Source organism: Oxyura jamaicensis, chromosome 2 (genome assembly GCF_011077185.1).
Source record: "Oxyura jamaicensis isolate SHBP4307 breed ruddy duck chromosome 2, BPBGC_Ojam_1.0, whole genome shotgun sequence".
Lineage (NCBI taxonomy): Eukaryota > Metazoa > Chordata > Aves > Anseriformes > Anatidae > Oxyura > Oxyura jamaicensis.
In genome coordinates this window covers 135,385,607-135,411,781 of record NC_048894.1, presented here as the reverse complement: position 1 = coordinate 135,411,781, position 26,175 = coordinate 135,385,607, and the positions used below count along the sequence as shown (strand labels likewise).

Genomic DNA, 26,175 nt, shown 5'->3' with positions numbered 1-26,175 from the left:
GAAGTTTACTTGCTAGCAGCCTGTCTCACTGTTCTTCCACAGGAGGTCTCGTTTCTCCTTTGAAGATCTGTCTTGAGGCCATCTTGCAACTCAGTTCTCTCGCCCAGTAGTAAAACAAATCCAAAAAATAACGGGATTGTTTAAGACAAAGTTTAACCTGTACGCTACAGAAGCTTCAGAAGACACTGAACTGTTTGTATTTTCAGAGTTGTTGCACTGAAATAATACATTGCTGCTCAGGAACTGCTACATTTGTCAGCGTGCAATTACATACAATAAAATAATTTCTAAAGGTATGTAATAACTTCTCAAGTACGCAATCTTTTCCCATGCCTTGCAAGTACAGACAGACACATGGACACAGGTGACATGGGTTGATTTACTGAGTTATTGCAAAATACAATACTTTGCAATCAATACAGAGCAACTCTATTCAAAACTATTGAATACATGGTAACATCTGTGTCCTCTTGTGATAACATGGTAAAAAATATTAAAAGTTTTAACAGACGGAACAATAAATGATCATCTTCACAGAAGAGTAACAAAAGCACTGGTTGAAATTACACTCCCCCTGGTTAATTGGATGCTGTATATAATCTATACAGCAACTCCCGTACTAGAATCCAGTACTCCAGGCTAGCACTGGCTCACTTTATGCCTGCACCTTAAAACTCTTCATTTTTATTTAGTCCACTACACAAAGTTCTTGCCACAACCCTCCGCTTATGCCCTGCTGCCCCGAATTAGCCTCCCTTCAATGACTGACATCGCTGACGGACAGCCTCTGGAGGGCCAACTCAGATCTCTCACTGGCAGCAGGGGAGATCACCCGAGGACAGAGAAAGAACATCAGAAGCAGGAGAGCAAGGAGGAGATGCTGAGGCAGAATAAGTAGTTAAAAACAGGACAGGGCATCTGTGACTATTACAAAATACTGTTCAAGCAGCAGAACTCATACATGGATGCTTGTTGCTAAACAGCTTGGTGATTTGTCATTGTAGGTGTCGCACACACACCAAATTCAGCAATAGCGTAGTAAAATGATAAAATTGGGATCACCTGAAGTTTACAGCAGTGATCAAAAGCACCTTTCCAATGCCTGCTAGTGCAAAGCTCACATCCAGAGACGATGGAGCTGAAAATACAGTTGTCAGTCAGCAGAGGACTTGTGAGAACACGTGTGAATTCCAGGCAGAACTGTTGACAGAGGACAGGAAATACCATTTTCCAAGCAGCACTTGAAGAGTTTACTTGTTTCCCCTCACCCTAGCCCTCCCTCTTTCAGAGTAGCAAAAACAAACAAACAAACAAAAATCATGGGAAATATTTAAAAAGATGTTGTCAAACAACATTTCTTCAAGGCCAGCGCTGTTGTAACAGCATAGAGAAGTCAGTTTCCAACAAGACAACACTTTGTATTTGCCTTTTGAGTATTTAGGGTGCAGTGCAGCAGTGTAAGCACCAGGTCTGCCATTACAAAAGGTGTGCTTGTCCCCACAGACGGTGTACTTCAGCATCTGCTTGCACACGTAAGTGTTGTAGATACAGCTGGTGTGCATACACCGTGCAAGTACAAAACCGGCTCTCACCTTGCACAACTACAGTACTTACTATACCGAAACCATTCGGCTTCCAACCTCTTGCTTTGGTATTGAATCAATAGAAAATTTACAATGTCATTCTTCAGTCTTACACAGACTGACTTATTAACCAAGAAAATAACAAAGTAATGAGCTGAATAGCCAAAGAAACCTACAGATACATTCATCAATACGCAGCACACCACAAATAAGGAGACAATAATACATGGATCTGCTAATATGAATGAAAACCAAGTTGTTGCAGGAAAGCCTGAAAGTCTTCCTATCTCTTTTTCCCACGTAACATTTAATGTCACTGTAGCGATGCTGATCTAGCAGCTTCCACTGTGTCACCTCTGAAGTTGTACACTTACTTGATTGAAAAGGGGGGTGGGGAACAAAGGGCCTTTGAGGAGTTCAGCAGCAACAGTTAAGTGCATTGAAAATGTCCATCATCTGTGGCGCACGGGAATTCATGGATTACACAGGATACTTTTTTTCTCCTATTTACAGTATCATACACTTGTATAAAGTCTCTGCTGTATTTTCTTTAGTAGTTACTCTGTGGCAAATCAAAGTAACTTATTAATAGAAAAAGAAAAGCCCAGGTTCTTCTGAAGACTAGTGGCTAAGGGTATTACCCTTACTTAAACTACCTACCTCTATCAGCCCCAAATTTAATTGGCACAAAAACATTTTGATAACTTAATACAGGAACAGATTGCTCTTGATTGTTTACCTCTTGATTTAATCATTATGTTCACACCTGGAGCGTTATCCACGTTACTAGACATTGGATTTAATATTTCAAATCCCTCATCCTCCCCCCCAAGAAAAAGAAAAGAAAAAAAGCTGCATGAAAGAGTCACTTTGCTGTTGGGTGTCCTACTGCATGATAGGATATACAAGCCAAGGCAGAGTATCACGGTAATATCATGCTAGTTCTCAGACACCAAAGACTACAGCAAGTCTTTACAAATAATTATGTTCACAGAAGTAGTAAGCAATTGGGCTCCAGCAAAAAAAACAAACAAACAAACACAAGCCTGCCTTATCATCAGGCTTGGTAGGGCACCGGAGCCTTCAAAGCAGTTTCTGCTTTCAGTCTGAAGGAGCTGGGATTTCTTGGTTCCAGCTGAGGCAGAGGCAAATCAAAAGGGAGAAGGAGAAACACTTGCAATGTGACGCAGCTGAAAGAATGGCAGACTTGCACCTGAAGATACAAAATGCTGCAGTAAAGAAGGAAAACCAACTAAATGAGATATCTGTCTCTGAGGGCAGGAGGCACGGCCCTCTCTATTTTGCAACAGGTTTTTATACAAGGATTTTAAAACGTTTAAAGAAATAGAATATGTAACAGTCAAGCAGAAGGACAATACAGAACAAAAGAACGATATTTGAAGGTCAATTTCACATCATTTACAAGAAACCTGGACCCATTTCTCAGCTGGTAAAACACTGTCACCAGGTCTGTAGAGCCTTTAAATAAAAGCAAGCAGCTGGCTACGAGTGTGGAAATTTTAAATATTTACTAACTGTCGTATAGAAAAGTTTAGTTGTGAGAAAGATGGGCAGTGGCTTTTAGTCAGAAGATTGCATACTCTTCTAGAAAACAACAAAAACACAGTGAAACAAATCAATCCAATCAACCATGCAAACTGATTATCAGTTTACTAACCTTCATGTTTATGTCCTCAGCTACAATATTACAATGCGCTTGTAACACCTGAACACAGAACAGGGTGTACCTGCTATGACTAAATTGTATTTCTTTCCAGCATACTCTTCATTAGCTTTTGTTGCCACATGCTGAAGAAACTAGGTCTAAATCAGTGAATGGCAAGTATCGGCAGGTGATGAGTTGCACAACACTGGTGGCTCCCTCTTGACCATCCTTTTCTTCAACACCTTTTTAAATTTTAAATTAACAAAAAAAATAATAATCAATCTTCCATTTGAAAACTCAGAACCAGGTCTGATTTTCTTTGTCATCTCTAATCACATCGCAGAGTATCTTCAGACACCTCTCTTATTTCTTGCCAATTCCATTCGTTACTTTTGATTTGGAGTGCCGATTCCTCCTTCGAGATGAATGGCTTTCACTATTGACCGTAGGTTTTGGTGGGCTATTGTCAGCACCTGCTGAGAAATAAAACACTTTTTGATTATTTGACATTGACATGTTCTTGTCTGAAAGATAGTGAAGGCTTTCTGGAGCTATAGCATTTACAGTATGGAGTCATTCAGGCTAATACAAACTGACTGGTACTTGCACTCCATCTAGTGGCCTAATTAAAAAAAAAAAAAAAAAAAGAACAATGAAAACAACTTCAAGACCTGTAAATGTCCTCCTCCCACAAGAAATTTCAGAAGTTTCTCATAGCTGAATATAGTGGTGAAGCATCTTCTCTTTTGAAATGCCATCAATAATTCAAAACTCTACACTTTTATTACTGGCAGAAGTTTTATTACTATCAGAATTGAAGAACTACGAAACTGAAGTCACAGATTCAGTCTTTCTTGACAGGCTCTGTTTGACTCCAAGAAAGCAAAGGGAGGCAATGGGGACTGAAAGAAGAATCCAAGAGCAGAACATGGAAGAAGCTGAAGTTTGCAATTAATGAAGGAACTGATAAAGTCAGAGAACAAATATTTGCTTGGTTAGATTTCTACATTATGTATAAAGGAGAGACTTTTTGAATGCAAGCAATTTTTCTCCATATAAAAGTCCACAAATGGACTGGGAATAAGTTAGCATCTGCATCTAGAGAAATCACATTTGGTATATAAAAGCTCAGTTGTAGGTGTTTTTCAAGTATATGATAAATAAGAAATATTTTAATGATACTAACACATCTGGAGCATGAGCTCTGACAGGTCACTTCCAGATGTGAAGCTTGATTTTTTTCAATAAGCCTACACTAAAGAGTGAAAGGAAGAGTAAATTAACTGACCTCTAGTGTAGGGAAAAGTAGTTAGAGAGGTGGGCTGCCTTTAAGTACAGAAGAAGCTGTTTGACTATCAGCGCTGCACTAACTAGGCAAGTGTCAGCAAGAACATAAGCTCCTGGGCACATACTTTACTTTCTTAAAAAGCAGGAGTAAAAGTATAATGCACAGTCACATATTTAAAATCATATATGCAATGTTTAGGTAGAAAACCCACCCAGAACACTTATGAAATACATAATGTCCTAAACCTACAAGAATGCAAGAATGATCTGGAATAGCAGGAGAAAAAAGAAACTGCTCCATGAAAAAATAAATACATTTCTTAAGAGTTGGAAGAAAAAAAGACAGTAAAACCAAATAGCTTCATTGATGATTTATCTGTATAGCTCCTGCCGGGATGTTTAAGGAAGTCCAGCTGTCTCCAAGGTAAGTTTTTCAAACATCATTTCCTAATGCTAAGCAATAATGCTCCCACTTTAAGAACACACATGTAAAAGTGTCAATACCTCTGCTGAATTTAGAATGAAGCCAGGAAGCATCTGGACTGTACGGGCTGTCTTCACTTTCTGATAAGGTCTGCAAAACACAAGAGGGACACGTCACTGGGATGCTGGTTCTTGAGACCAGCACAGACTTGTACATTGAAACTGGCAGAAGTCCTGGTAAAACATACAACCAGCACTTAAGACGCTTCCCTTCATAGTTAAGAGGTACAACATAGATGGAACAGTAAAAATTCACCATTTGCCAGGTGATCTGTTTTATAACCAAGTATTCTTAATATTCCCCTAGCATTCCACCTGTACAATGGGAACATTAGCTGACCATTCATCCCCGAATGCTTTGCCAAGAATTAGAGCCTCGTTTTGAGTATCCAAGAGGACAGCATTCTTTAGAAAAAACAGTGTAAGCTGGGATCTGTCCAAAGCTCACTGAATTCAGAGTTCTTTCTGTTGACTTCAGCTAGACTCCAAACCATCCCCTTCTCCCCCATGTATGTCTTCTGGTAAAGAATCCTAATATCTAGTAGCTTTGTTGTTTAACTCTGGTATAAAACAAGAACAGGTTTCCCAGTAAAATACCTTTTCTCGGTGGCCATAGTATTCTGCGTACCAAACCATTCCATATAAACACAGGAAAGTTGTAAAGGCCTAAACAAGGAAGGAGAGAAAAAAAATATTATTTTTTTCTTTTTTTCAAGTTCCCTGCTGGTTCAAGGTCTTTGAGTTCCTGGAGATTCTGCATTTGGAGACTTTCATGCTCTATTTCTCTCTGCATCTTTTTTCACAGCAATTAAAACTTGTGCTCCAACTTGAGGATGCGCGCACGTTGCGCCAGCCTGAGGCACGCAGACCAGTTTTCAGTGGGACCATATGATCACTCCCATACATGCAGGATCCACTGTCAGTATGATTTTTGTCCTCATCCTACAGAGTCACCCTAAAAGGGCAGTTGGTAGGCATTTGTGGGTATTTTACCAGAACAATCAGCCTGGGAGAAAAAAAAATCTCTTTCTCCCTGCTCCATACTTCAGGTTGGGTTTCATTTTTGGTTTTGTGGCAGTGGTAAGACTTCAGTGTGAAGCAACATGCATTACTTATTAATGCTATTCATTAACTCCTGTTCTCTTCCAGAGGGCACCATGGGAAGCAGCTCCCAAATTATCCTCAACTGAACTGTCATTTTCTCTCATAAAGCTAAGTTCTACAACCACAGTTTGTTTCTTTGCTAAGTACTGGTTAAGTGGCTACATTCTGCTAGGTCAAGAACTGAGAAAAAAAGTTATTCTTGTCCCTTCAGAGCATGTTCTAAACGATCTCACATTTGCTCTTCCTAGGACATGCCCAAAGTTCTTTACCAGCATTCCCTCACAACGATCCCCTGCCGCCAATGTTCCAGAGAGGAAGCTATTTAGATGCTTTCAATGCCTTTGCTGTGCCTTATGTTTCACATAAGAAATCTCACTTACCACACAGAGAAGCCAAAACACAACATACAGTATTTGTGTTTTGGAAAAAAGATCCTGTCCAAACTTTATGCATACAATGGCTTCAAGGAAAGCAATAACCCTGTGAGTAAATAAAAGAGAAAGGGAAGAAAAAAAAAGTGTTACAAACACAAAGGACTTAACTCTCATGTACGCAACCCAGACTCAGGATGGTCAGCTCTAAACTAGCACTACTCTCTAGTGAGCACACATCTCCCCAACTACAGCATTAACTCAATGTATTTTTCATTCTTTACTTTTCTTTAGCATAAACAGCCCACAAAAAGTGCTAAGCTAGTAGTCCACTATTCCACAAGCCTCTGCTTGTCCAAGGAACAAGCAGCAATGCATGCCAATAGCAGAGATTTTCTGTTTATACCTACCACTGTGCTTCAGCCCTCACCAGATATAAATGTCTTTTTCCCTGCTGAACGACCAATAGACTCCCTGTTGGGTGAACCAGAACTACGCTTTGGATATTTCTCTGCAGGACACAAATTTACTACAGTTCTAAACAGGTTACTTTGCTCACTTCAGAAGTATTTTAATGAGAAAAACAACATGAAACAGTATTCCAGATTATCTAAGAGCCTACACGCTTGCTCTCGTTTATGTGTAAACCCAGGTCCACACTGTAATATTAGAGTATTTGTGGAGAAATGTGAGAGAAAAAATTGCTATATTTACTTTCCTAGCCAGCACTGTAAGAATAAAACCAAGCTCCATCTCCCTCATCACCAGGTATTTACATCTTGTCAGGTTCAAAGCTACTGAGTCCTCTCTGCCACTTGGGGTGGAACAAAGGGGCTACAAATCCAAAGCTTCCACCAACTCTTGATGCTGCTATGTTTTTTTCCCAGCAGATTACAGCATGAAGCAGCATGAAGAATACTTGCACTGTGCACACTTTCCACAACTAGATCAGACTGCAGATATGCAATCACAAAAACTTATTTGAATATCTATTTTCTGACTTTCTATACAAACGTGTTCAGTGAGAGCTTTGAACCAAGGGCGATCGTTGCTATAATCAATCCTCAGTGATTTCAGTCAGAAGGCAAACATTCAGAATTACATTTCCCTTCATCTTGTAAAAGAATACGCTGACGTTATTTCTCTTGGATAAATAGGGAGGGTATCTTTCTTCCTTCAGAGCACAAACTTTGAAAATCCTTCCCCCCAATTATAAAATAGCTTAAAATGCATTTTTTATAAGACTCTGAGATTGCCATCTGTAGCTGAAATTTTTTTTATACAAACATCTAAATTTCTAAATAATTTATATATTCCAGTAAAACGTCTATATTTAAATGCGAATCTCTGAAATGTTAACTCAGCTGCTCTGTCGCTACTAAGATGTTTATGCAGAAACAGAACAAGTTTATTTAATTCTAACTGTAAATTAAGTAGTCATACTAACTGTCTGATTGATAAGTTACCTTCATCTTCAAGCAACATCCATACCAAATCCAGAAAGACAGGTTACTCTGTAATGATCATTAAAAAAAGCCAGTACCTTTTTAAGGACTATGTATGTTGCAGTCTCTCTTTAGTAATAACGCATGTTTTGAGGTGAGGGAATCCTCCCCAGGTAAGGAGATTTAGGCTAACAGAATACATTATTAACTCCTACTCAGCACCAGTAAAACTGAACAAGAGCAGAAAGTTACTACTACCTTTTGAATATCCATTGGATGTTATGATCATGAGTTGAAGACAGTAATAGATTCATCCAGGAAGGCGGAATCTCAGTGAGAGAGGTGAATATTTAAGTCCTTCCAAACCCAAGGAGACATGTGTCATGTTCTCCAGGGTACATTTAAAGCAAGAGTAGAAACCCTTCAATTACATTGCAGCATGCTCCGCTCTCATCTCAACTAACTGTTGAAAAATGGGTATTGCTTAGGGTGACATAAGAGTCCCTGAACACAAGCCTGACAGTTCAGCACTTCCTTAAACACTGGGACATCCCTGAGACGAACAATAAAGGTGAGGGGCAGTGTGGCAGAGCACTATCTAAATTAGATTTGAGCATTTTACGGCTCATTGAAATGCTACGCTAATTTAAGCAACAGCTGCTTCTATTAAGATTGAGACAACTGGAGATAAGACATGCACCAATCTTGACTATGAGAATGAAATGCCTGTTTCCATTTAAATTCATTGCCATCAGAAATGAGCTTCTTTAATAGTTTCTTAACATGTACATTTTTTTTTTTTTTTTAAGACTTGATTTAGGATCTTTTATGCTTGCCCGTTTGTAAGTTTCCAAGTCATAAACCAGAAGGGACATTACTGTGTTATTTGCAAGCTTTTACATTACCACAACAGCATACGCTTCTGGTTTCCAGAAGGCTGCATTTTAGTCAAGCCATCTAGAGAAGGAAGTTCTCACCAGAAGCAATCTTGCAAACTCTTCGTTTAAAGGTCTCCAAGAGATGTTGAAAGAGATCGTAGTCAAGGTAACCATTGTTCACAGTGTTATTCTTTTCCCTCTTCAAGAACAGAATAGAAATTTTTGAGAACTGTGGTTTGTTTCACTGTCTTTTGTTGTGATTCCTCAAATAGCAGCAATGCCCACCTTGACAGCCTGGTAAATGTTACTCTAATGACAGGAAAGCAGTAGGTGCAAAAGCTTTATCTTTCTCACCTGACTGAGAATACGGGCAGCAAGGCCAATGCTACTTTGAAGGAGGCTAGCTTTATCCAGCAGTTTCTACATCTTCCTTTTATTCTTCTCCTTACTCATTCCATCAGTTCTCATGTTCTACCTCTAAATCCAGAATTTTCCTTTCATCTGAACTTGCAAAAAGAAAAAAATCTCTCTTTACTGTTATTTATACTAAAACTACTACAAGACAGGAACTGGCTTCATCCAGTTTCAAGCCTGTTTCTGTGCTGGACTCATACTTAATACCTCTCCAAGTGCTTCAGGTTTGCATGCAGCATGAACACTTACCCAAACACCCAGCACTGAGTTCCCACCCTCTTGCACTGCGTATCTGTGAGGTAGGCATAGTATTGCCTGCGAAGGAAAACACAAGAAAATTCTTCAGTGATGTTGGAAGTCCCCAGAACATTTACATTTAGAAAACTAGTTTATGTTACAAACGGATCTGTACTGAAAATGAAGCGCTGATGCTTGAATTCACATGCAATCATGCTGGATGTCTACCAGATGGCTTCAATTCTAGCAGGACAGATTATCACATAGATCAAATAGCTTGAAACAACACAGAAAACAATCCTGAGAGCAAGGACTGGGAAAGTACCCAAACTAGTAGGCTAGCAGAGCTACATATCTGCCTCCTGTCTCTCCACTGAATCTCCAATGCTTTTAGGCAACACACAACAGATTAAAAGAATTAGAAAATCCCCCACTTTTTCCACAGTTTCTCTTTAATTTGCTAACAATTGCACTTTCTTGAGAGACATGGTTTTGAATCTTGGAAGTAAATGAACGTGGCTACCCCATATCCTGGGTGAGTGCTCTAACTGGCATGTTTTTCTTTTCTCACTACTTTGTAAAGTCTAGAGACCATTCTGCTCTGTTTTGTTAAAGCTCTTAATTTTTTAAAAGAATTTTAAATTCCTCTCTTTCAAAAGAGAGGAGAACCCTGAATAAATGAGAACAAATGAGAACAAAGTTCCTTTCTCCAGTCTCTGATTTCTGCTGACAGATGGGGAAGCCAAGCGTAATCAAACAAAGATTGTTTAAGAATAAAGACCTCTACAGGCTGTGAAGTGCCATAAAACACCTGAAAACTCATTTAGGAAATTATAGGATGTTTAAGGTGATTTAATTAACAGTGTGAAATCACTGCACATAACTTCAGCAACTACCAGCTTTAAAAAGCACCATTTTCGGAATAAAGCAATGCATGGCTACTATTTAACTGTCCAAGGTAACATTACACTACTTGTGAATGGGAAATTCCTTGTTTCTTAACATCAAAACTGTGAATCCTGTCTACATTCAGCTATGTCACAGCAACAAAAAAAAAAAAGAAAAAAAAAAGAAGAGGACTGTGAAATAGCATGCATGACTAAAAGCAGGGTAGTTTCTACAAAAAAAGTTAACACAGCATATATGTTGTCCTATTATTCAGGATAAGGTAATGCTCTATCTTATGCTAACATTTCCTGTAGACAAGAAACATAAGGAGCTCAGTTAGAAAAAACAACAGCTCTATTTTCCCTCATCTACAGTTTTGAAAGCATCTGACTCATCAACTCAAACTTCTGCATGCACCCAGTCCTTGAGGATAAAGTATGCAGCTGCTACACAAACAGAAGATGGAACAGACAGCTTCTGCATCCCTACGGAAACACAGATGTTACCTATCTTTTACCTTACTAGTTTACTGGGCAGAAAAGACACTTTACTGAGAATTGGTGTTTGGTTTTGCTTTTCATGGTGGCTAAAGCATGAAGTTCTTGAAATGAACTGTAGTCTTTCACAAATTACATGCTGTTCTTGGGCCCTTCAAGTTACTCTGAACATGAGAAAAAAAATTACCTTACAGTGGGTGCTGTAATGATTCCAATGAAGAGAATTCTCCCCCAGCTTAAAGGGTGGCTTGCTTGGAACACAAAGATATGTTTCAAAAAGAATGTGTTCAACTCAGTCAGCTACATAAAAATAGAAAGAGTCAGTTAGCAGTGCTCAGTTTGCATAATTCTTAATAAGTTACTATAACAAAATTGCAAAGATTAATATGGTAACTTAAACAGAGAAGGACTATTTAGTGCTCCTCTATGGCCTTGCTTGTTAGGCTGAGGATTTAAAGTGAAAGTATTTAAATATGAAATATGAAAGTATTTAGTCTCTTTAATGAAACCTGGATGAGATACTAATTTGCACTGCAGAAGGCTCCTGGAATCTTTCATATACTAAATCATGTACGAATAACTGAGGCAAGTTTTGTAGAGGGGTAGAAGAGATCTCATCTATTTAAAACTGAAGCCACCACCACCAACAACAAAAAATTAAAAAGTTCTGGTTCTCCTTTCAAAAACTAAATATGGCAGGTTAACAACAAAAAACTATTTTAGTGATTCTGTCAGCATTTGCCTGACTACACACCCAGTCGATTGGAACATATCATGGAGTCCGGCTGGATCCCAGCCAGAATTGTGAGTATCAGTGATCCATCCAAAAGTCAAGGGGAAAGAAAAACAAACAAACAAACAAAAGAACACCTGTCTGGCAGTTTTTAAAACTGTATCAATTGCAAGGAGTAAACCAATGGCCAGTGCAGCAAGCTATAACATTTGTGTTTTTCTCCCCCTTTCCACAGATTCTGTAATTACACTCCCGAACTATCATGTAACTCCTGTGAACAATGCCCTGACCAGCTTTGTATGATCAATTCATTTCATTGTGCATTTCAATGACAGCCATACATTGCATCAGTATCTTTTAGCCGAACACAGCCAATAAGTAACTGAGCTGATGGCAGCTTTGATTTCACAGAATTTGCTTCTTACCTGCCAAATGATCATGAAAAGGTAGATTCCAGCCACTCTTTGAAATGAAGACTTAGGGTCAAACCAGCGGACGTAGGTCCAGCTGGCTGGGGTGAACTGTAACACAGCTCTTTTGATTTTCCCTGTGGTTGTGTGAATATCCCTAGAAAAAGAGAATGGCTAGAGTGAAGACAAGGAAGAGGCAAGGGAAAAAAAAAAAAGAAAAAAAAACAATAGCCACGTTACGGATGTTTCAGAACTATCACGCTTTTTTGCTGGATAGAAGAGATCTCTACAGGAACAACTGTGTACCAGGCAAGGGGGAACTGCGAAATGTGATCTGTTAAGCATTTCAGGCAGGACACATTCTGCTATGAAAGCCCACCCACCTCTACCTTGAGTCAGTAACTACCTGAAAAACGTATCTCTCATTCTCTCCATGAAGGAAAAAGAAATGAGGATTACAGTTCTCCAAATACCTTGAAGAATCTAGAGGATATTTCTCCTTAGTCTATGCTGCCACCACTCTTATCCCAATGCCTCTTTGTTCCACAGCTCGAGGACATCAGTCCTTCAAGGATCTGTGAGATCTGTTATTCATCAAGTGTATAAGAGTCTGGCTCCACGGGGTCAAACATACTGCACTTACAGCACACACAGCCCTTGATGTTCTGGTACTTAGATGCGCTCTTCCAGAGAAACGTGGTAGCCCTGTTATAAGCTAGCAGATTTTTAAATTCTCTTTTGAAAGGGGATGTGAATGGAGGTTCATCCGTCAGATGAATTATGGTTATTGCTTTTGGTAACAATTCAGATGAGCAACACCACCCAAAAGACAGGGAATTCTATGAAAAAATCCAGTTTTCAACCTATTTCCCTGGCCCTTCTGCACAAAAAAAAAACAGATTCAGATTTCATTTTTGTAATACTTATGTTCTCTTAGGCTAGTGGAATCTAAGGTTAAGGAGGGCAGGGTGGGGGGAAATATTCTAATCTTTAAGATCCATGTTTATTCATCAAAAAAGGGAAAAGAAAACAAAAGGGCATAAGCAAAAGCTTCTAATTCTCTGCAGTTCCTCCTCACATTAAAGGTCCAAAAAGTCTACAAGAAAAATAGCCCACCAGGAGAGTAAAAACTATTTCTGCCAAAGATATTTGCTATCTGTTTTAACTCTCAGTGAGCTCTCTAAAATCAGAGGGAATATCAACTGGAATGTTCATTGTTCTGTCTGAACTGCAATGTGGGAAAACTGAATTGAGGCTGAAGGCCTCAGAGCAATGAATGAACTTGGGAGTAAGAGAAGAAAGCAGCACACAAGTCCACACAGGATACAAATCTGGAAGTTAAGGTTTAAGCTCCTTTTCCATCTCTGACATTATCTCAAGGCATTAATCTCTCTGATATTAACTCAAGTTGCGCTGTCCTTTGGCAACTCCTTGTGCTTAACCCTGTTTCATCTATACCATTGGTAAATGCAGGTAATGATGCTGGTCACCTACTGGCAGGGAAGAAGGTGGGCAAAAACTACAGAAGAAACCACAGTGGTAGAGCTAAGAATTGGAACCTACTCAGCCACAAGCTGTTGCCCTTTTACACAGCAAACACTACTTTATTTTGAAAATACTTCATTTATTTCAGAGGGTCAGCAGTGGGGTAAGGTAATTCACAATGTAGGTACAACCAGCCTGATTCCTTTTTTGCTCTGACAACTAGTGCTGACAGACTGCCACATTAACACCTCATCAAGCCGAACCCAAATCTAGAGTTTACAAACATTGTATAAGGAGAAAAGCATTTACAATTAGCTTTGTTCATTGCCTTCTTCAAAGTTTTATTTGTATAAAATAACAAACTGAAAATGCAAATAGCTTTACTTCCTCCCCCCTCCATTTGGCATCACTAATTGTAATTTAGATTGCAAAGAAAAACTATATATATAATCATATTTGCAAAGATATGCTCTGAAGTAATATTAATATAAAACAGATTTTTAAGACTTAAAATAAATGTACAGCACTATTAGCATGTGCAGATTGCATGTTTTTTCTGCACTACATGCATTTTACATATGCAAAGAAGGTCCATTTTCCAAATAATTTAAACGATATTTAATCAAACTTTAATTTAGACCTACTTGAAGCTTGCCCAGTGATAGGTCCTCATCTCCAAGAAACGACAAACTACCATGCCCAACCAGATGCCACCCCCGTTACAAAGCAGGATGTCCAAAATGACTTGATCCCACCAGCATTCAGCAAAGTTAGGCAGAAGGTGCATGAAGAAGAGCTACAGAACACAGCAAAAAGATTCTGGGTGAGGAACGGCACAGAATTAATACAAAGTCATTTTTAAGAACACATTCAAATATCAACTTTTCAGTACATGCCATACTTCAAGGACACGAGCCACAATCACTGAAATTTGATGGGAGTCCTCCCATGAACTTCAGAAGGCCTTGGGTAAACGCACATAAGACCTCAAGGCTCCTTCTCACCATTTCCTGCTGGGGCAATGCTGTACGTAATTATATTGTTCAGCTTTTGGCCTCAAAGAGGATACACAGAACGTTTACAGAAGTGCACGAAGCAAACAAGACTACTGCACTTCTTGGAGGAAAGGAGCTATTCTGTGCTTTAAAAAAAAAATTGATTTTTTTTTCCCCTCTACCATTTTTTAAGTAGTATGCTTTCTAAACCAGCAATAAGATGCAGTAAGTAGAATGGACCTATTTTTAAATAGCTGTCAGCAATAAAACATGCTGGAATTCAGGACTTAAGACTTGTTCTAATTTGCTTTGCTGCTATGCTTGATTCAGGATGGCTCCAGCAGTTAAGAGCATGCTGGTAAGCACTAATTGTGAAGGTACTTTAAAATGAAGATACTGGAAAATAGCCCAGAAACAAATCAATGTCAGACTGAAAAGCTGCCACCACCGGGACAGAGCAAAACAAATTCAGGCCCTTAAAAATTTCCCCTGGAAAATGATTTACTTCTTTAGCAATCAGTTCCTTTCTGAACTTAACCCTCAGCTTAAATGAAGACCACTGTGAGGCATCAGTAATGCAGTTAAATGTGTTTACGGATACATTCAATAGCTTTTGGTAGAGTGGAGGAGGACAATTGGCCAGATGGCCATAGCTGAGGTAAGATACAAGCATAATTTACTGAGAAATGGATTCAGCTCTTCTCATTCTCCTTTAAAAGGAAAATAATTGCATTATTTGTTCTGTATGGGAAAATAAAATAATAATTAGAAAAAAAAAATAGAGCAACCCAGAAGTTAGACTGAAAAAAATCTAGCTGTGGACTGGCACTCGAGAGAGCCACAGGTTAAGCAGTCCCCTTGAAAAATTCATGCAGATACTTAACAAAACACACAGGTAAGTAAATAACCCTCCCATAAGCATGGCACCAGTTTTGTCAGTAAATTAACATACATAATTTGATTTGTGTGTCTGTGGAAGATTATTGGTATGATTTTGTGGCAGAGTATCTTTTGTTGACAGATGTATAAATAAAATACCCCCAAAAATCATGTGTGAAAAGGAAAAAGAAGAATGTTCTGGTTCAAGAATGACTAGTGGTCAAGTTATAATAAATCACAGTGCCTGATGATGACAAGTGACCCTTCCTTTGAAAACTCTTGCAAAATGTATCAAAGCATCTTGGCTGTCTGTACCACGGCTGTATTGAATTTCAACCTGTAAAGAAGAAAATTTGACTTCTCCTCAGGCCTTCAGCTTGTCAGGTCTCGCTTGTTATCTTGCTACAAACAGCTTCCCTTTCATGTTTTAAGTAAGTTTAACACGAAAAGGGACACTAGGCTGTGAATCTCAATATGCAATAATCCAGACAAAGGCACCAGGAGTTACAGACAGGGAGGCAGCAAAGAACAGCCCACGGGTGTCAGGCAGTCCTGAGCTGCTCGCTGCTTTCTCAGAACAAGAGAGCAAGGCCTGCCCACGTCCCAGCTTTAATCCGATAGTAAGCAGCGTGAGCCAAGTGTCTCATTTCAGAATGGGGAGCCAGCTCAAATCCATTAATGCTAACAGGAGATGCTCAGCTAAATCCCTATGTAACTGCCCTGATAACTTCTGCAGGTTTCTAATGACTCTCCTGAATTAACCAATTCATTAAAAGTCCATTTGGGTGGTGATAACCTCTCCATACGTTGAACCTTACCCAACACATTGTCTGTCCCAGTGATCTGCCTTTCAACAAGTGGGAACACTAGACACCCCATGTGGTGTCAAGTTGAAGACGATGGTTGTGTAAAGATCAACTGAACGATAAGAGAGTGTGTGAAACAAATCCAAATTTAAACTTCTCTTCCAGAGGGAAAAATGAGTAAAAAAACTACCAAAGCTGTTCTTTGTGAATGGGTACTTGTGAAATTCTGAGCTTAAAACAGTTTCAAAATGGCTTAAAAAACAGCATATCGTTGAATGCCATAGAACAAAAAATATTTTTTGAATATGAGTTCATGGCACCAATATTTTCAAACCCCAAAATTTAATTTTAGACAACTAGATCCTTATCTACATTTCTGAATTATAAATGCACTGTCAGATTAGCCAAGCATTCTCAAGAAGGTAAGCTCTAAAGAAAAGTAGTTTTAAAGATTAATTTCATGTGTGTCTATCTACAGTTGGTATTTTAAGTATGACAGGTTAAACTACACTGCCCTCAAAGCTGATAAAAAGTGGATTTTTTTTTCTCTCCGAATTCTCCCATCAAAGAATATCATAAAGCTCATTTTTTATAAAAACACATCCTTGCATTTTTGGTGACACATATTCTAATTAATCAGCTTGAACTCTCAAAACAGATCTTACAATAAAGATCAGCAGTCCAAGCAATAGTCAATTGACTAAATCAAGTTAAGTATCAGTAGATTTTTTAAAACAACTTTTGACACTTTCAAGTCCCATTTTAACTGACTGAAACACATGCTTGGGAGAATTGTGGTAAAGCTGGATAACAAAAATAAGTTAATGGTCCCCCTAACCATGGTACAGGGGACTACAATGGGTATGAAATAATTTAAATCCTGGTTCAATAAAAACCACATTTTTATGTCAGTGAACATAAATAAATGAGGCTTGTGGGGTATGATTTAACTAAAAAAGTGGCTATGCCCTCGGGCTTCATGACAGAAAACAGCACACTGCATGATGTCCTGTTATTCCATATAGACTTCCACCCCTGAGTCCTCTCACTTCCCTTGGGGATCTCACAACTCCTTTTCACTGTGAAGTACTTAAACATCTGAATGGTGTATAAATCACACAAAATGTTTAAATGCGACTATATTTGGAGTAAGTGATCATGACAGGTATTGCAAGGTGAAAAATGAGAAAAACTGCTCAAAATCAGGGTGTACAAATCAGCAGTATGAGGGTTGGCTCCTATTACAGCAGAAATGCAAAGTATGGATGGCATCACTATGCTGACCAAGACTTCCCTTGTATTCAAGTAAATCATCACCTGCCCAACTTACCTAAAGCCCATTTCGCTGTTCTCCACTACTGCAACCAAACCAATTGCTCTGCACCTGGTTTATAAGGCTTAAAATATAAATCTATACTGAGAACTAGTGAGTCATCCTTCTAGGAACATTCTCCTTCTCCCCCAGAAGGATTAAAGGCTCAGGTGTTTTCTTATACTTGAGATAAATGGGTGACCTACCTCCGTGAGCTCCCAGGTGATGCTAATAGTCCAGCACAGCCCATAGCTGCGGATCAGCAGAGCCTTCATAGCCCAGCCCCAAAAATGCCCAAAAGCAAATATATCAAAGTGGCTGAGGATTCTCTCCCAAGTGATAACATGGCAGTTCACAGCATACTCCTGTTAAAGATAAAAGATATAAACAAACATAACTTCAATGAACAGGCAACTACAGAAACACTAGAATGAGGGAATTTTTTTCTACCCAGTGGAACAAGCCTGAAAGTATAAAGATATTAAAGTATACCCCCCTCTTCTTCTGAACTCTGCAGGAAAACTTGTGAGATCAAGACTCAAGGTCATCATTGTACTGCTCTAATTTAAAGGGAAATAACGTAGACATTGGTGCTTAATGGCGCACGTATTTCTCACGTGATAGAGGAACAGCATAAACAATAAAATCAGTAATAAAAAGAGCAAACAGTATTCCAGAAGAGTTATTTGCTTTCCTTTTGGGGTTTTGATTTGAAATAACTACCTTTCCCCACCTTCATGCTGTCTGGGGTTCAGAAGTGCTCATCAATAAACAATCCTCACCAGTTTGTGATGTCAAGATATTGATCTCGATATTCATTTCAATATCTTTATTGCTTTATTTTTCTCAATTTCCAAGAACACATTCATATTGAGAAGGCCATAGGGATGAAGGAGGGGAAAAAAAAGTGAACTAGCAACAGTTGTCACAGATGAGCGGTCAATTCCTTAAGAATATTAATATTTCAGTCACCAATATCAAAGGAAATGTGTTCTCTCATTATGTCGTACAGTGAGAGATAGAAGTCACTGCCCAACTTAAAATTGATATATAAATCAGGATTCTACCAGGAGGCTGAATCTGAGGGGCTGTCTGTCTGTCACTGGGCACAAACTGAACTACCCCAACTGGAAATGCACACATACAAAACCCTCTGCTCTCCAAGCCTCCTAAAATATACATTGCCATCTGCAGGTAACAACACAGCACTGCTCAGAGCTGCTGAATAAAGAAAGGCTTCTCCCTCAGGCCAGAACTATTGCTACCCCTGCACAAATGAACTGTGATCAAGTTGAAAAGGGGTTGGTAGAGAAATGATTAAATCCTGGTCTCCATAACAACAAAAATGCAGGATTTCACACAAATTCTCTTCCCATCTCTCACATTCCCTGTCAAGAGGCAGATAGGTCCCACCATGAAACTCTTAAGTATCCTTTGGTGGTGGTGCTCCCTGACGTGAAAGCATGCTACTGCTTCTTGCAGATGCCAGTGCTATTGATCACTCAGAGAAAGGTGTTCCACCTGTCCTAAGGATGGCAAAGCTGCAGCTTTAGTGCAAGTACCCAAAGGGATCTGAAACTGGTTTATAAGCTGCATTCCAAGCACAACTGGAAACCCCTGGGCAGGGTGTTGGACAAATCCACACACATACACACACATGAGCTGCTGTCCTAATTTCTGCTTCTTTTCCCTCACACATATATAGAGAAAAACATCCAGGATCAAATCCCAGGAAACTCTGAATCGAAGTCATTTTTGGTACCTTGATCTACATGCACAATAAGTCTTAAAGCCACTGTATTTCTTTTCCTGAGCAAAAGCACAAGCAGCACTCAACATACAAAGAAAGGTACAGGCTCCTAGTTATGCCATGGTATCTGAAATTCTGTGATGACTGGACACAGTAGGGTTACTTTAAAAGTAAACTTCTTTTTCAGGACCCTGGTATACAGATGGAAAAATGAAAATATTTTTGCTTTTATTTTTACTAGGACCTTTTCCCCCCACCCCATACATCATCTTTTCAACCGCTGCTCTGCCAGTCACGAAGTGAAATGTGTTTACCTTCCTTTTATACACTAGCAACTTTGCCAAAACAAGAAGAGACCAAGTTACAGCCTCCATTATCATTGCACTTGAAAACTTTACTCCAACTTGCTTTAAAATACAGTTATCAGGATCAGTAGTTCACAAGAAGTTTCTGCTGCTGCTACAGTTATTAAATCTGCTGTAGTGTAGTTCTTTGCCAGCACTAATACTAGTCCTCCCCTGACCTGAATTTATTTCTAGCTTAAATGACAGGAGAGCCAGGTGAGCCTGGCTTACCAGCAGACTCTTCATGTCAGCTCCCTTTTGTTGCTCAGCAACATCACTAACGCCCATGCTCAGGCTGCATTTAGGAATGTGTCCTCCCAGCACCCTAACAGCAGGCTGCCCGTGCCTCACCGCCACCACTGAGCGTCCTGCAAAATGTCCCACCAGGGGCCTCTCCACAGGTCACAGGGAAACTTCTGCTCCATGCCTGGAGCACCTCCTGCCCCCCTGCTGAAGTGGCCTTGGGGTCTGCAGGGCTGCTTCTCACTCCTCTCTCCCAGCTGCTGTTGTGCAGCCATTTTTTTTTTCTCCCCTTTCTTGAATCTGCTCTCCCGGAAGGCTTTTTTTCACACCAACCGATTTCAACGTCAGTAAATAGCCGTTGACACAAAAGGCTCATTGACTCTACCGAGTACAGGCACAACCTTGCATTGCACGTGCCAGTAAACCCAGATTTATCCTTTCCCACCCAAGTAAAACATACCTAAAGTAGCCAAAATGTCCAATAAGGTGCCGAGGATACGTACCATAATATCTGCTTCCCTTGTGGCATACCGAAGATTAGGATCCAGCCAGTACATCACTGCTTTTACCTGCTCAAAGTTAAGGAAGAGCACGAACACCAGGAACAGAAAATAGAGCACACTGAGACCTGCAAAAAGACTCTGCTTTAGAACCACATTCACAAACAAAACTCCTTGGGACACAGGAGGTCCAAAAAGCTTTCAAACTGGTACTCAATACATGCCCCCTTTGCACAAATGAGTTTTCAACATACAGTGGCTACAAGCAAAGACATTTAAGAAACAAGGCAGGTGGTAATCTTTGAGCACTCCGTCTTTTGTATTATCTCCTGCTTCATGTGATACGATATATACTCAACTCTATCAACCCAGCCAAAAAAGTATCAGTCTAGACAGTTTGGGCATGAGTAACACAAGTCGGCGATCAGGAAGCTCTGCAGTAAGAGAGACATCAGGATCCTAGGACTGGATTGGCTTTTTGCCTTTAAGTATTGTTGGTCTCATTAATGCAAGCCTCCAAGCCTAAACACAGATTTCAGCACCAAGATCAATTTACTAATCTGACAACAAAGAGTGGTTACAAATATAAACTGGAGGACTGGCACGCTTGAGTTATTTTTGCAAGCTGGAAAATTTGCTGTTTGAAGCTTCTGAAGATAAAGACGACGATACTCTTTCATACCATTAAGAAATACCAATGCATTTGAAACTACCTCCTCTCTCCTCCCATTATCTGAGTCTGGATTTTATAAAAAAATAAATAAAAACTTGTATGAAGTTAAGAAGTATCCTAGGTGTAGATCTGTAGATAGATGAAGCTGTTTTTGGGAACGTATCTTTAAATTACTCACAAGTTCACAAATACCTAAGACCACACTGGAAGAGGCACATGAACACACCAATTCTACGGCCTAGCACTCAAACGTACCTGTGTCCTGCAGTGATGTCACGGAAGGTAGAAAAATTAACATGAATAAACTTAGCATCTGCCATGCAAAACAAACTATAACAATTGTGAAAAGAAGAACTGAAGTGTTATTAACCCCCAGGATATACTAGAAAAGTTCCTTTCAAGTGCACTCACATGCACAGAGTCTATATTGTCTTCCGCAGTACATCCCTAAAAGGCATCAGGTAAACAGATGCCAAACTACTAAAACAAGTGCAGCCTGTGGGTGGGGGTGCATCCTGAACTGCTGAAGATGTGCCATTCCTGCTTTTCATCGACTGTACAGATCTGAGACCTCTAGCACGGCTAAGTCACACCAAAGGAAGCAGGATTGCAGAAGGGAAAAAGTCACTCATGATTTTCCTTGCAGTTTTTCCCCAGAAATATGGGGGGGATCAGGCTCTGACTGGGAAAGCTCTTTAAATTTACATTTGCTGTAATCGGAAGTGAGCAGTAGGACCTCTGTTTCCCCAGCTTCAAACGGAGCAGGATTCTTTAACCAGTACTATCTAATCAGCAGTATCCTCCCAATGTCAACAGATGAGTAATCAGCTACTTTGGGAAGCTACTTATTTTTAACTCTATGAAGTGGCAGGAGAGAGGAACATTCATAGTCCCGTTAAAAAGAAAGGGACCAGCTTTTAAGCCAAATCTGCCTAATTCTCTATAATATGATTAACATTTAGGCTGTGTTCTGTGAACTCTAAATCGCTTTTAAAATGTTTATGTTCCTGCCACGTAATTCAGATGTTTAATGAGCAGGAGTTCACTCAGTAACTTGCCGTTAATGGAATTATTTTCCCAACTGTGAATACAATTAATATTTTGTAATACAATTAATATTTTGGAATAAGTAATTTTGCTGAAGTTAAGAAAAGGAAAAGATACACATTAGGAATATTAATAAATGCATATTCAATGGTACAATTCTGCTATTTAAGAAAAGATAGCATGTTTTGCAGATAAAGATTTACTCAACTGGATTTTGTTAGAAGTAAGCTAGTTCATATAGTAGCTACAAAAAGATTTTTTGAGTTGGGAAGAGATGGCATAGAGGGGGGAGGGAATTAGGAAGCATATGGACAAAACAGGATTAAAACAGAAACAGCGGGAATGCTCTTTCTCTGATGATTTAATTTACACCATCCCAACACAGAGAAACTCCAATGATGTTCCCAAACGTAATTAAGAACAGATTATAAGCAACTGCTCAGAAGTGGGAGGGAAGAGTCATTCACATAAGTTAGACACACAATTATGTTTCATGACAAATCCATTCATCGGAAAAGAAAAATGGTCGGTCCTGCCGAAGCACCGAGTCAGAAACACAACTTACACTTACCAAAAACCATTCGCCATATTGCAGGGTGGGGGCGTGTAAAAGGTCCTGTGGAGGGTAAACAAAAAGCCTGTTAGAAAACAGTCAGTAAGGACGGCATTTCTCATCTGAAGTTTGACATAAGCACAGATCAGTTCTCTGTCAAGCTTTGTAACATACCCAAAACTTTAGGGCTCCTGCCTGCATATTAAAAAAAAAAAAAAAAAAAAAAAAAAAAGTAACAGCAGATTTGAGAGGGGAAAGAGACTGCCAATTAGCAGGACATAACATTCAATTATTTTAACGGGAGCTGTTCCTAGAACAGTAATATACCATTTGCTTAGCATATACCGTATCTCAGCTAAGAATCTCTTGCTCTGCTTTCTAGACCACAGCTAACTCATGGCTTGCTCTCAGGGAAGTCAAATACACTCTTTTTGCGTGCTAGCAAAGAAACACGGTGCTCAGCCTTCAGATGACCAAGAAATGTTAGCAAACAGGCCTCCTAAAACTTCCAAACTAAGTATCATACATCTAATAGCATCTAAGATATCTGTGCTCTTCAGCAGTGTCACTATTATTTACTTCAAAGATTAACCTGACTTTATTAGATTAAAATCACCTGAGTTAATGCAAAAAGCAGAAAAGATGAGTCTGGCAAAAGTGGGAAACACCTAAACATGCAATGTACATTTAGGGAGCGAGATGTGGCCAACTAGTTTTTTCAGCGCACGCTGTGGATTGCTCTTTCACAGTTATAAGCATGGAGTTCATTTTTCTCTGACACTTGTTTTTCAGGGAGTGTTTTGTGAAAGCCATCAATTAATAATGCTCAAACATTAGAAAGATACATCCCAGGAGCGTGCCATGAGCACAATTACTGTTCATTTATTTCTGAACACTGCCGATCCTAAGACTGTTTGGAGTTGACCCAAGAATTAGGCTCTTGCTGACAGCAACAAGCAAAAATTTAAAATAAATAAAAACAGGAAAGACAGCATTTCCTCTGCAGAACTAAGTGTCACCCACAGATCTGACCCCTTTTGGACTTTCTGCTCCCTATACAATTACCAAAATCTTTGTCTGACTTAAATTTCTACTGAGCAACTGTGGTTTTACATTGTAATGTGAAGTAGATGGTTCCTAACCATCACCAGGTGATTTACGTGTTACATCTCGGCATTACTGTAGAATTACACTTGTTAAAACACACGGAGGCAGCGTGTTTTGAAACATTACTTAAGGATCTGGCAGCATCATTACTTCACAGTCTGAGCTGCAGCTGTGCACCTGCAAATATGGATGCTGATTTTGAAAACCCGACTTCCTTGTTAGGTACGGACAAGCTATAAATAACTGGCACTTCACTGTTATCTCCACTCAGTGCGACTGCAACCCGTTTTTATACTGTCCCTTAACATAAGGGAATTCAGAAGAGTAGAGAAAAAAATAATTTAAAAGTGGCATTTTAATCAAAATAAATGTGGTGGCAATAAAGGCAAATTCACATGCTGCAAAAAATGATGTATAGACCTTACTCACCATTGGGAAAAGCTAGAACACTGATGATTAGAAAGAAGAAAATCACCGAGAGGATACCCCTCCAAATATTTTCCTCTGGGACAGAATCATCCCTGAAGAGAGATAGAGAGAGAGAGAGAGAGAACATCAAAGTGTTAAAGTATTATTTTGAGGATGAAGTTGAAAGGCTCTGAAGATGTAATTACTTAAATAAAGATTACATGGAAATAAGCATGCTGGTTATGTACCGAGTCAAGACAGTAATTGCAGCAAACGATTTTCACTCTGCACTTCTGGCTATCCTTTCCTACAAGGTAGTTAAACATAATCAACACCTGCAAACCAGGAGCATTGCTTCTGCTATGACTTCTGACAGTACCTAAATTTAAAGCAACGTGAAAAAAATCCTGTTGTTTTAATTTTCACAGAAAAATCATTAAAAGTACTTTTACACTGCAAATGGTGACCAAGACCAAAACTCCGGAAGCCTGCCTGCAATTCCCGGCTTCCCTTCTGCTGTTTTGGTTGACCCTGCAATCCCCTTCACTTCCCTTGGTCTGTTCCCAATGCCAAATGCCTGAGGTGAGAGCAGGGTCAGGGAAAAGCTTTATTCCAATCAGCCTTTAATATTTTACTGTTCCCTAGTCACAGACCCCCTATGCCAGGGTTGGGGGTAACCCACAGAAAAGCATCTTGCCTCATACAGCTTGGAAACTGTGTATAACAGACACAGCCAACCCTAAAAGAAACACAAAAAAGTCCCAGACAACTTTAGAGGGGCTACAGCTCTTTCTGGCAGAGCATTTGTCACTTTTCTGGATGGTTCAGTATTAATCTCTGACAGCACAGATGTGCTCCACACTAGATATATTCACTGCAGCCATAAAATCTCTTTGCCAAATTATTTCCCTTTCCCTCAGAACCGAACCTTAATAGCTCCATGACAGGCTTTCATCATTAGGAGACATTCGAGCACTGTGTTAGTTCATCTGTATGGCAGCAAAAAGTACATTAAACATGAATGGTTTCTCTGCAGGCCTTGGGGACTCCCTACAGCATTTTCCTTAAACCAGCTGACTCCAGACTTACCACTCATTTTCCAGCAGCCACGCTGCATGGGCTGACACTTCATCCCAGCCCCAAATCCCCAGCTCCAGGACTTAACTCTGGCTCTCTTGGCAACCCCCAGAGCTCGTCTCATGCAGAGCTCTTCCCAGACAGAGCCTCAGGCCCCGAGGGCTCAGCCAAAGCCATATTCCTGTTTTAAGGCATGCAAATACCACATGCTGTCACTGGTGCCACCAACTGGGGGAATTTCTTTATTTTGAAGAGATTACTGAAGTCACATCACTGCACAACTCAGTGTGGCCAGGCAGGGCTCAACGGCTCCTCTTTCCAGGAGAATGGTAGAAGCATTTTTGGCTGGTTTGTTTGGAGGTGCCTCTCAGAAGGGATAGGTAACCGATCTCCTTGCCAGAAGCAGGTAAAGACAGGCAGCAGCATGAGACCTGCTGCAGCGTGCTAGTTAAGATAAGAATTATAATGCTTGCCCAGAAGAGTTAGTTTGAGGACATCGAAGGAAACAGGGAGGCAAAATAACTGGTGGAGGAAAGACGTGATCACAACAAGCTACAATCAGGAAAATGTGCTAAATCATCTCCTTGCTTAGCCTCAGGAACTTTGATGCTGACTTTGAAATATCGGCATTCATGCAGCACAAATGAGATTTCTAACGCTCGTGTGGGAGGACGGAAGAAAATTCTCTCGGTTTAAACCCACTTCACAAATGTGTTTTTCAAGTCTGGCGCTTTTTGAAGCAATAATAAAAAAACAAAGCACCTCATAACTTCATTATCTTTTCTTCTCTCCTGATCTTCTCCCTGTTCCAGGGCACTGCATTCCACTAGCATCTTGCAAAAACATAAAGTAGGTATTAACTCACAGAGAAGAATTGAGGACACTGAACTGGGGTAAAAATAGCAAGGACGCTATATTTAGAGTATAGGGGAAAAGAAGTCTTCCATAAATGCTGCTGTGCTCCACAAACATCCCCTCCAGCAGCCACCTGCCCTCCTGC

General features: G+C 39.7%; 1 protein-coding gene across 2 annotated transcripts in view; it reads right to left on the bottom strand.

Annotated features, from left to right (window-relative positions):
* Positions 1-359: 359 nt before the first annotated feature.
* The window catches only part of PTDSS1 (phosphatidylserine synthase 1), a 28,371-nt gene continuing 2,555 nt past the window's right edge, over positions 360-26,175 (bottom strand). The window contains exons 2-13 of one of the 2 annotated variants that reach the window (XM_035316667.1): positions 24,120-24,211; positions 22,602-22,646; positions 20,314-20,438; positions 17,680-17,838; positions 14,126-14,277; positions 12,012-12,153; positions 11,041-11,153; positions 9,481-9,546; positions 6,504-6,603; positions 5,617-5,685; positions 5,041-5,110; positions 360-3,722 (exon numbers count right to left, since the gene is read on the bottom strand). In XM_035316667.1, coding sequence (XP_035172558.1) covers positions 3,613-3,722; positions 5,041-5,110; positions 5,617-5,685; positions 6,504-6,603; positions 9,481-9,546; positions 11,041-11,153; positions 12,012-12,153; positions 14,126-14,277; positions 17,680-17,838; positions 20,314-20,438; positions 22,602-22,646; positions 24,120-24,211 — 1,243 coding nt within the window. In that variant the 3' untranslated portion in view covers positions 360-3,612. Of the gene's footprint in view, positions 3,726-5,040; positions 5,111-5,616; positions 5,686-6,503; positions 6,604-9,480; positions 9,547-11,040; positions 11,154-12,011; positions 12,154-14,125; positions 14,278-17,679; positions 17,839-20,313; positions 20,439-22,601; positions 22,647-24,119; positions 24,212-26,175 lie in introns of both variants that reach the window. The other variant, XM_035316666.1, reaches the window with a different exon arrangement.